General features: G+C 38.2%; 1 protein-coding gene and 1 long non-coding RNA gene across 3 annotated transcripts; both read right to left on the bottom strand.

The window, feature by feature from the left end:
- Nucleotides 1–2,403: 2,403 nt before the first annotated feature.
- Nucleotides 2,404–7,622, bottom strand: LOC121370811 (protein draper-like). 2 transcript variants are annotated; one of them, XM_041496292.1, is made up of 6 exons: nt 7,466–7,622; nt 7,092–7,233; nt 6,687–6,827; nt 5,158–5,268; nt 4,018–4,117; nt 2,404–3,162 (listed from the first exon to the last, which is right to left on the bottom strand). In XM_041496292.1, exons 1-6 carry the CDS (start codon nt 7,547–7,549, stop codon nt 2,694–2,696), a joined length of 1,047 nt encoding a protein of 348 aa, XP_041352226.1. In that variant the 5' UTR covers nt 7,550–7,622; the 3' UTR covers nt 2,404–2,693. The 2 variants fall into 2 exon arrangements, with proteins under 2 accessions (XP_041352226.1, XP_041352235.1); XM_041496301.1 differs by lacking the exons at nt 2,404–3,162; nt 4,018–4,117 and having other exon boundaries at nt 4,821–5,268.
- Nucleotides 7,623–8,253: 631 nt separating this feature from the next.
- Nucleotides 8,254–11,145, bottom strand: LOC121370873. The gene is made up of 3 exons (XR_005957740.1): nt 11,016–11,145; nt 9,723–9,849; nt 8,254–8,386 (listed from the first exon to the last, which is right to left on the bottom strand). It is a non-coding gene; the product is annotated as an uncharacterized LOC121370873 (long non-coding RNA).
- Between the last annotated feature and the right edge of the window lie 451 nt (nt 11,146–11,596).

Here is an 11,596-nt window from a genome sequence, read left to right as displayed (position 1 = left end):
TACTCAATGCACTTGACAATCCGAGGACACTATGCAATATTGGCTGCCAGACAATCTTGGAAAGTAATTACCTATCTGTGGCTGAAAAGTTTTAAAAAGACAAACTGTGGAGTCCATAAATGATCTTAATAGCATGTTTTTATTACTCCATCCCTACAAGTAAAGTTCTAACCAAGACAATGAACAGAACAACGTGTAAAATAAATGTAATCTCAGCTACTATGTGTAGACAGTGTTTGCGACAAACGGCTGTTTGAACTTACCCCTAAACGTAGGGTTGGATGTTCAGTGAAACTTTTGTTGGTAACATCTGCTACATTTGGTTTTATGCTATAAATTAAACTAGTTTGCCAAACGTTTACTGATTAAACAGCCAAATCGGCGACGTGTCACACAAGAGTCGAATAACGCGTCTTTGAAAATAGTATAGTGTTAAAATACCGGCAGATAAAAGTATATATTTTGCCGTCGATTAGGTGCTTTACCGATAACAAAAGCTTTTATCCAGCGACACAGAAAGTTAAAGTTTATTTTGTTTAATGCCATCACTAGGTCACATTGATTAATTAATCATCGGCTAGTGGATGTCAATCATTTAGTAATTCTGATTCGCTACATGTTTCCATTAGTAGCAAGGATCTTTTATATGCACTACCCATAGACAAGATAACACATGCCATGACCTTTGATATACCAGTTGTAGTCATTAGAGGACACCCGCTATTTTGTCCATTACCAACATGGTATCGTCTATGCACAGCTTTTTCACGACTTTATTGGATAAATAATAGTTTTTCTTACTACAGGTTCTTAGAAACTGAAGTAGGTGGAGCAAACTCTCGGGGTTCGGGGTGGAACAGGCCATGTTTTTACGTTCGGGATTTGATTACTGCAAATTAGATGTAAATTAGATTATGGAACAACGTAAAGGGACATTTCTGAGTTTGCTGCATTGTAAGATGTTCCCAACTAATGAAATATTTGTACGAATAAACTTAGACATTAAATATATTTTCTTGTTTAGAATACCAGTGTCTGTATATTCAAAGTGTTTCTGGTCGTGTTAATATTTGTAAGAAGCTCAAACTGGATTTTGTCTTTAAATAATTTCGTATGTACGTAAAAAAATATTTTAAGAAATAAAATGAAATTTAACCTAATTTAAATGAAATAAGTACACCTATTAGAACGATCAGAAACATGTTTAATGTACAACCACTAACATTTTATGCAATTACAATCGTTATAAAGTCTATGCTAGTCGATAACATCTTTAAAATTGCAGCAAATTCAGGAATGTCCCTTTCAATTATATTGACAAGACATTGTAATAGACGTACTGTTGAACAAATAAGCATGATTTATTTTTTTATCTGCAATACAGGACATTCTAAATGAATTTAATTTGCATTCATAATCCATATTTAGAGAAATAAAGCCCCGAAATCCGTGAGTATAGGCCTATACATTGGGGACCATTGACCCCGTCCCACCCCTTCCAGCTTAGTGCGGCTATGTTTGATAGCACAAACAAAATGTGGTTACAAACGGAATGTGGCATTGTTTATACAATATTGCGATCGATAACGTTGTACCGACATGCCATTACATCTAGTGCGACGCTTAGCATTCAACTCATACACTGCAGTGTGTTTACGTCAAAGGTTAAGCATTTATCTAGGAAGGAAGGAAATGTTTGATTTAACGACGCACTCAACACATTTTATTTACAGTTACATAACGTCGGACATATGGCTAAGGATCACACGTACACTGAGAGAGGAAACCCGCTGTCGCCACTTCATGTGCTACTCTTTCCGATTAGCAACAAGGGATCTTTTATATGCCCCATCCCACAGACAGGATAATACATACCACGGCCTTTGTTACACCAGTTGTGGAGCACTGGCTGGAACGAGAAATAGCCCAATGGGACTACCGACGGGGATCTGTCCTAGATCGATCGCGCAAGCGCTGTACCACTGAGCTACGTCCCGTCCCTTATCTAGGCAGTCTGCAACAGTCTACCAAACAGCATATCAGCTTTAAGCGACTCATTAAATACATCGATTGATCTGACAATAATTATGTGAGATATCTTATGGTAAAGTGTTTCACCTGTCGAGTACATTCCAGTAATTCCAGGTGACATTGCACTTGAAACATGTGCGGGATCCTTCTATCATTACGATGGCGATTTGTATGCGGGACTCGGGTAGCTAGAAACTAACAGAAACTAGTTGCATGCCTTACACTTTTCCATTTTTTCTGATTGTTCAGCTCTTTTTCCCAGGATATTGGTTTAAACAAACACAACCGCTAAACCCATTTTACCTGAGCTGGAATTACACAGATTCCCCCCCCCCCCCCCCCCCCCCCCCCCCCATCAGTGTCAGCAAGTTGCACATGTGTGCAAAGTACATGCTCTCCCCTGTCAACTCCAGTCTAATAGTTACCACTTCAAAGCTGTCTGCCATGAAATATTCATAGTGAAACATAAGACTGCTTTTGGTTAACCAGATAGGTAGATAACAGATATATGGCCTTATGAATGTGCACATAAAACCACTTGACCATACCTATTCCAGTGCAAACAGAGGATGACGTGCCTGTTTCATGGAATATGTACCATTGGTTGACTGGTTGCCACTCCCTGTAAAAGGGGCAACATGCAAGTCAGTGAGAGAGCGCTATCATGAGGTGCAACTGACCTCGATGGCATCGGTGTTTATCGTGACGTGTTTCGAAAGTGGTAACCATACAGACTGCATGATGGCCTTTCTGTGGTTATGTTTCGTTTTCGTTTTTTCCCTCACTATCTTTAACTGTACAGTAACTCTCTCTCTCTCTCTCTCTCTCTCTCTCTCTCTCTCTCTCTCTCTCTCTCTCTCTCTCTCTCTCTCTCTCTCTCTCTCTCTCTCTCTCTCTCTCTCAATGAACCTGGTGTTCGTTATGTTAAGTGTTTCATATTCATTCGATCGACTAGCGCACTCAGAGTTGACTTGTCGTCTCTGCTGGGTATTCCTTTGACCACTCCGTTCTGCTGAACTAACATGGGTAACCGCTCCACGCGAGACGCTCGGGTTGGTCATGCGCACGTTGATTCCTCTGGAAGTGTGTCGGCCATCACATCGTTGTTTCACCGTTTTACGTCTAATATGCCTACAATACATATTCGTTATTTGAATTTGCGAGATAATTGACACAAACTCAACGATTTCAACACATAACGCAAATTACCTCCTCTCACCCACCCACCTACAACCAAAACAAACACAACAAAAGAAAGCAACCCCAAAAACCCTAAAACAAAACAAAACACAATCAAACATGAAATCTATATGTATTAGGGTTGGGACAATCGAGTTTCTTGCTTATTGCAAAATTTGGAAAAATTAGAGGATGTTTCATTGTTGGTTTTATAGCTGATTAGCCATTTTGATAAAATAATCGAATTACTAGTATCTAAAAACAAAATTCCATCACCCATGTTCTGTTTTTTGTGTTTTGTGTTTTTGTACAAATTATGTATAATCTGAAAGTTGACATTTCGACCTGGGTACCACAGGTGAACGGGCTCCCGTTTTTGTAGAGTGAGGGAGAGACTGGCGTTTGCCCGAATTGAACAACAGTACCCGAATCTGGATTACCTTTTCCCATATTAGCATTACTGCCAAACAGCTACATAGGGTTGCAAACGAATCGCCACGCATTCTAAGTAATATTTGGGGTAAAATAATGAAATTACATGGTGAAAAGTGTTCAGGCCAGCTCATTTTCCCGAATTTATTGATTACTACATCCGTTTTATTCATGTCCACACATAGCACGAGTACTCTGCAGTGTTTTCACAATAAAGATATCTCTGGCTGAGATAGCGATCATAACAGTTCAAATGTGTGTCTAACTCTCAAACGGCAGACTAATCGGGCTAGTCACGTTTTATTTACCCCGTATTTAATAGTGCATTCAATAACCAACAAGAGATTGTATATACTGTTTTGAACTCTATCTTACCATACGAGAAAACCTGAGACAGCAACAAGTGAAATGAAAAGTATCCCGGCAACCACGACCAACGCAGTGTCACCATTCTTGACTTCGTTGTCAGAAATAACTAACAAAAGAATAAAAGAAAGCTTTACAAGCAAGCATAGAACATTATAATATTGTTATTTAATCAGGCAAAAAGGACGCTGCTCAGTGGTAAAGCGGTCGCCTGGTTCGCGGCCAGTCTGTGATCGATCCCTGTCGGTTGGCCCATTGAGCTATTTCATGTTCCAAACAGTGCACCACGGCTAGTATATCAGAGGCCGTTGTATGTGCTATCCTGTCTGTGAGATGGAGAATATAAAATATGCCTTGCTACTAATGGAAAACTGTAGCGGGTTTCCTCCCTAAGCCTATATTTCAAAATTACTAAATGTTTGACATCCAATGACCGATGATTAATGCATCAGTGTGTTCTAGTGGTGTAGTTAAACAACATTAACTTTAAGAATCGTATCCCCACACAAGGAAAGAAGAAGGAGAAAAAAGAGGGTCATTTAACCATGCTCTCAACACATTTTATCCACGTTTATATGGCATCGGAAATAATGTGAGGAAACATGTTGCCAATAAGGAATATTTTATATGCATCATCCCATAGAGATGTAAAAACATACTCCTTTTATAATAGTTTTGGAGCACTGGTTGGAACGAGAAATAACTCGCCCAATGGGTGCGTGAAAAAGATGAGAACAAATATCATTAATAAGGTTCACGACTGATACCAAGATTCGCTGTCGGATGATTCGCCTATGGGAAGACTGTCATTTCCTAGGACCTAAGATATTTCCAACTGTTCCCAGGGGACTGCCACTGCCACTTAAGGTAACTAAAAACGTCTTCCCTGATCAACATCGTAGCTCTGCGCAAGGCAGAGACGAAAAGACGCTAGGCATAGATTGCTTACATGATTTATTATGAGGTGCTCGGCCTTAGGAGGACCGCCACTCCGGTCGAAGATCCATACTATGATGTTTTATGGTGTACTATGGAGTACACCACGGGCAAAAACAAAAGAACCGACACCAAAGAGTGGTACAATGAATAATAATGATATTCACGGGAGCTGGTTCTTCTGGTAAAATCCGAGAGATACTATTTACATACGTTTCTCTCTACAGCCAGTCTCAGCGTTAGTAAAACCAGCAACATATTCACCAAGACCATATCCAGTGAAGCGATCACATTGCAAGTCTCCGTATTTCCCCGCATCGCATTCTGTGTAAAATAAGAATATATTGTGGACATAGTGGTTTATTATTAGTTTCCTTTCCACGTAATTAGAGTATAGCATATAGTAAAAAACGGTCATGTTACTTGTGTATTAATACATTATATTGTTGTTAACAATAACGGATTAGTCCATCCTTCAAAGTTACCATAGCCAATAATACTAATATGCCATAAGAAGTGAGTTTTGAGTTTCTCAAATTATTCCCCCATATTAACAAAATAAAATTTAGATCCTGAGCCAGTTAGTTAACCAGGGATTAACAGAACATTTCAAAAACCAATGACTGAATTGATACACATAATAATTGGAACAATCAAAGGTATCCATCAATACATAATCAAATACGATATGAATATAAATGACTATGAACGCATACGTCTGTTATTGAGTGACACCCTAGTACTTTTGTTTAAATGCCAATAAACCTAGTGTCCTGGCCTCGATTAATTTGCATCTAATTTGCAAAGTTATCAAATTCTTAAAGTACTTTGATTGCACTGTTTTACCGATATCGCCTTGCCATCTAGCACCACACTTGTCATAGCAATGCCTATGCACTGAGTTGCAGGTTGGGTTCCCACTTAACACTTTGCAGTTTTGCCCATAATGTCCATGAATACATGCTGAAAGCATAATATTATATCAAAACTATTTTGGTTTGACTATCTGCTATCTGGTGTCTTTGTTAAATGGGGAGAGGTGTGTATTTTAGTTGTAGGCTAATCGTCCTTTTCTCCCGTCTCATCTAGAGCCTAATGAGTGATGCACCAAATGTTCTGGTATGTCCCGTCATGTCAAACAAGAAAGTGTTTATAAAATATACTTGGTGGTTTTTTGAAGGAGTAGCCCCATCTTTCTTTGTCTCTCTGTTCCCCCTCTCTTTGTCGCCCACTAACTCACTCTCTGCCCATCTTGCACTGTCTCTCTACCTGCCCCCACCCCCACCCTATATCTCTCTCTCTCTCTCTCTCTCTCTCTCTCTCTCTCTCTCTCTCTCTCTCTCTCTCTCTCTCTCTCTCTCTCTCTCTCTCTCTCTCTCTCTCTCTCTCTCTCTCTTACTCTCTATCGTTCCATCTATCTGTCTGTCTATATCTCTTTGTATCTCTCCCTCTGTCCCGATGGCTTTGTCATAATGTCTAATTAAGATACATACTCAATAACCATAGTTTAAAATGTACTGAAGTATCGTTAAACCTTTCGGGCACACAGGCTTGACATTTGTTCTGAATATTCGGCTACCCATAATGTACAAACCGAGATGAACATAGATGTTTAGATGTCTGGATATTTATTCAGTTAAATGAATGCAACTCCGTGACATCGTAAATATAGACTGTTGGTAGCATTATGTAACGTTTAAATAAAATAAGTATTTGTTCATTTCGTAAGGTTTGCAACACACCTGTTTTGCACATGGCATCGCTCCATCCATCACCGCACCCATTAGAACAGTGCCCAGTCTCCTTATCGCATTCTATATTTCCATTCAAACAATGTCCACATGCCTCTCTGCAGTCGGTACCGTAACGGCCAGGTGTGCATGCTTAAACAAAATTAATCAGTTAATTAGTATGGTTTAAACATATTTTGTTTCTTTACTTCGGTGTCAGGCAAAAACAAAACAAAAATACAAAACAAAACAAACAAAGAAAACCCTAAACAAACAAAGCAGAGCAAAACAAAACAAACTCAAAACAACCAAACAAGGAACAATAACAAAGCAAAACAAAACACAAAAACAAAACAAGAGAAAACAAAACAAAGCAATAACAACACCAAGACCAATGGTTGCATATTTGTAACAAACCTGTTTTATATGTGTCACCACTCCATCCAGCTCTACACCCTTTAGGACAACGCCCAGTAACCGTGTCACATTCTGTATTTCCATTTAAACACTGTCCACACGTGTGGATGCACTTGGTGCCATAATGTACCAGGACCACACGCTTAAAAAACAAAAACAGTTATTTTAATTAAAAATAGAGTAGAACAAAATAGTACTGGTAAGTATTGTGTTTTCAAGGCAAAAAAAAAACAAAACAAAAAACATGCAACCCAGTTTTTAATTTCTTTTGTTTCGTATCGTTTCTTGTTATTTATTTATTTATATTTTATTTGTTGGGGGATATGAACGTTATGTGAAAGTCACATAATAAGGATGGTATTGTCCTCACAGACCTGTTTTGCATGTATCTCCTCTCCACCCAGCGTCACAGCCATTAGAACAGTGTCCAGTAACCGTGTCACAATCTGCACTTCCATTTAAACAGTGGTCACAATTCAAATGGCAACTGAAGCCATATTTACCACGTGTACATCCTTCAGAAAGAGAAACAAGACGAAGAAAGATAACAGATTATTTAATACAGTATATCTGACATCCGAATACAGATAAATACGTAACAGATATTACCCACTTGCACCCCACACCCGCTGGAAGTGCTTTGTTTAATGACTGTGTATCTGGGGTTGTTTTTAAACCTGATCATCAATTGCCCTGAAAAAGGAAGGAAGGAAATGGTTTACTTAACGACGCACTCAACACATGCTATTTACGGTTATATGGCGTGGGCCATATGGTTAAGGACCACACAGATATTGAGGGAGGAAACCCTCCATCGCCACTTCATGGGCTATGCTTTTCGATTAGCAGCAAGGGATCGTTTATATGCACTATCCCATAGACAGGATAGCACATACCACGACATTTGGTGTACCAGTCGTGGTGCACTGGCTGGATCGAGGAATTGCCACGGAAACAGAGAATCCTTATTTCAAAATTATCCACGAGACATGTCCAAGAAACCCCAAACAGATTGCGCGTGCTTTGGGACATCTGCTGATTTGACTTCAAGAAACTCCAATTGTCTTTCTAAGAATAGTTTGACTAGCCCCTTTACAACATCCTGGATCCGCCCCTGGTAAGCAATTTCAAAAGATGACATATTTGTTACAAACCTGATTTACACGTTTCCCCACTCCAACCAGAGCTGCATCCGTTAGAACAGTGTCCAGTTACCGTGTCACATTCGGTGTGTCCATTTAAGCAATGTCCACACGTCTCGATACAGTTGGCGTCATATTTACTATGAACGCATCCTTTAAATAAACCAGGACTTAAATACAATATATTGGAAAATACACATTCATGGTGGATGTATAAATATTAAATAATGTTTAACCTTTTTTACACACATTCCTTACATCAAGATCTACACCTATAAACTACCTGCATAGTATATTGAAAAGTGTGGGTACATACATATTAATCAATATAAAATGTGTTTAAAAAAGACATTACACTAAAAGTATAGTATACTTGTAGCATTCCTGTTTTACACATATAGCCTCTCCACCCAGATGTACACCCAACAGAACAGTGTCCAGTAACCGTGTCACATTCTGTGTTTCAAATAAAGCAATGTCCACATGTCTTAACGCAGTTGGTGCCATATTTACCATGCACACATGCTTAAAAACAATTTCATCAATACAATACAATACAATGCATCAAAAATCAAAATGCATGGTAGGTGCATAAATCAAATTTAATTGTGTGCTATTTAATTACAGCATTAGAACATATTGATATATTAAGTATCAGCTATTGGATGTCAAACATTTAATTGGTATGTATGTAGTTCTTAGAGAAAACCCACTACATATTTCCAATAATGGTTTTTGTTTTCATGGCACCACTAAAATACATTGATTAACTAATCATCGGCTATTCGATGTCAAACATTTGGTAATTCTGACACAGTCTTAGAGAGGAAATCCACTACATTGTTGTTAATGCAGCAAGGGATCTTTTCTATGCACTTTCCCAGACATGAAAATACATACCACGGCCTTTAACCAGTTGTGGTGCACCTGTTGGAACGAGAGACAAAACAACAACATTCAGTTGAATGGATCCACCGAGGTGGTTCGATCCTGCGACGCAAGCACCCCAAGCGATAACTCAACCGACTGAGCTAAATCACGCCTCTATTTCAAATAACAGCAGGGATCTTGTCTGTATTTTACCACAAACAAGAAAGCATATACCCCATCCTTTGATATACCAGCAGTGGGTACTGTTCATGACAGGCAAACAAAACAAAAACCCCACACAAAAAAACCCAACCCAAAACAATCAAAAAAAGAAAGAAACGAAAACAAAAAGACCAAAGAAAACAATAAGAGATGGGTTCAACAAGGGGATTTGGTCCTACATGCACCTCATGGAAATGCTTTTCACACTGAGGTAAATCCCCCTGGGTCCATTAATAAATGCATGTATATCAACAACATGGTTGGTGTAGAAACAATTAGTTATTAAAAATATATTGTACATCTGTAACAAACCTGTTTTACAGGTACCGCCACTCCATCCAGCGCTGCATCCGTTTCAAAAGATGATATATTTGTTACAAACCTGATTTACACGTACCTCAATTCCAACCAGAGCTGCATCCGTTAGAACAGACTTTCAGTTACAGTGCCGCATTCCGAATTTCCATTTAGACAGTGTCCGCACGTCTGCTGGCAGTTCTTGCCATATTTACCATGTCCACGGCCTTTAAAAAAAACATGTCTTCAATAAAATGTATCACAAGATACCAATACATGGGGTACATATATAATAAATAAGTTAAAATAATGATATATTGTTAACAAAGTTTTGTTTACAGTTATCTCCATCTCATGGCGGATGTCATTAAATTGTCAACGTACATGCAACTCTCTGACTGGAAACCAAATTCTTTAAGAATGAAACACATATTTCAAAATACATACATAAATCGTCTTCTTTGGTTCTTGAGGCGGAACGTAGCGTAGGGATAAAGTCCTCGCTTGACGCGTAGTCGGTCTAGTATCGATCACAGTCGGTGGGCTCATTGGGCTATTTCTCTTTCCAGCCAGTGCACCACGATTGGTATATCAAAGGCCGAAGTATGTGCTATCATGTCTCTGGGATGGTGCATATAAAATATCCCTTGCTACTAATTAATAAATCAATGTGCTCTAGTGGTGTCGTTTAAACAAACCAAACGTGTTTTGTTCTTACTGTGGTTAATAGTTCGTAGTGGCGTAATTGTTTACGTGAAATAGATTACAAAAACCTCCAATGTCGCTGAGGTTAAACCGCCAACCGTAAACGTAAATATACAATTTTTATTGTTTTATTATTTTATTTTTGTATTGGTTCCAGGCATGCAGCCACTAGAACAGTGTCCAATAACAGTGCAACATTCTTTATATCTTAACTTTGTATATTTCCAACTAAACACTGTACATATGTCTGCAAGGAGATGGTGCATTACTGAAAATTGTTTTCAATGACAGATAGATAGATAGGCAGAATAGATGTTTAACGACACCCGAACACGAAAAATACATCGACAATTTGGTGTCAAATACATCGACAATTATGCAATAAATAATGTGATGATAACCATCAATATAAAAATTCAACAGTGAAATTAAAAGACAGTGTAAAAAACTGTGCAAAAATACAAATATCACAGATAAAACTTAGAATACAAGTCAGTATCACGTAACAATGTAATAAAAGTTCTGAATGGAACTGAAATGATTCCATTCTTCAGTCACAAATATTGGAAAATTCATTTCCATGTCAAAAAATACATATATTTTGAAAAATTCAAATATTCATGATAGACGCATATTTATTAATGAATTTAAAAACACTTAATATGGATATGATATATTTGTAACAAACCTGTCGTACACGTGTCACCACTCCACCCAGCTCTGCAGCCATTAGTAGGGTGTCCAGTCACCGTGCCACACTCTGAATTTCCATTTAGACACTGACCGCATGTCTGTGTGCATCTGGTGCCGTATGTCCCATGCACACACTCTTCAAAAACAATCGTTTAAATAAAACTTAATATATGGCCTGCATACATAATAGGTAACGTAGGATATGCTTGCAACATACCTGAGATACACATACAACCATTAAATCCAGTGTTGCAACCATCAGAGTCTTATCTAGTCATCGTGTCATATATAGAGGATTGGTCACGAGTATTTTTTTAATATGGAAAATATCAATCGAGATTAACTAGACGAGATTGATATTTTACATGTTAAAAAATACGAGTAGCGAATTCTATTTATCCTATAACGCTTCTAAAATAACATTTTAATAATAAAAAAATAAAAAAATAAATCACAGTACTAAGGTCGCCGCCATCGATAATATAACATCATCACGATTAGCACAGAGTAGTTTCACGTCACGTATTTTAAACAAATCTTTGAAAACGTTACGCTCAGGTACACGAGTCGTGTTGG

The sequence above is a fragment of the Gigantopelta aegis genome, chromosome 1 (assembly GCF_016097555.1).
Source record: "Gigantopelta aegis isolate Gae_Host chromosome 1, Gae_host_genome, whole genome shotgun sequence".
Lineage (NCBI taxonomy): Eukaryota > Metazoa > Mollusca > Gastropoda > Neomphalida > Peltospiridae > Gigantopelta > Gigantopelta aegis.
Note: the sequence above shows the minus strand (reverse complement) of the source record. Positions and strands in the feature narration are given on the sequence as shown.

Coding starts and splice junctions, on each gene's coding strand:
- LOC121370811 (XM_041496292.1), bottom strand. CDS start 7,549: ATGGAAGTGCAGATTGTGACACGGTTACTGGACACTGTTCTAATGGCT. Junction 5,269..6,686: donor CGATGCCATGTGCAAAACAG/GTGTGTTGCAAA, acceptor TATTTTACACAG/AATGCGATGCGGGGAAATAC. Junction 4,118..5,157: donor GACTGGCTGTAGAGAGAAAC/GTATGTAAATAG, acceptor TTCTTTTGTTAG/TTATTTCTGACAACGAAGTC.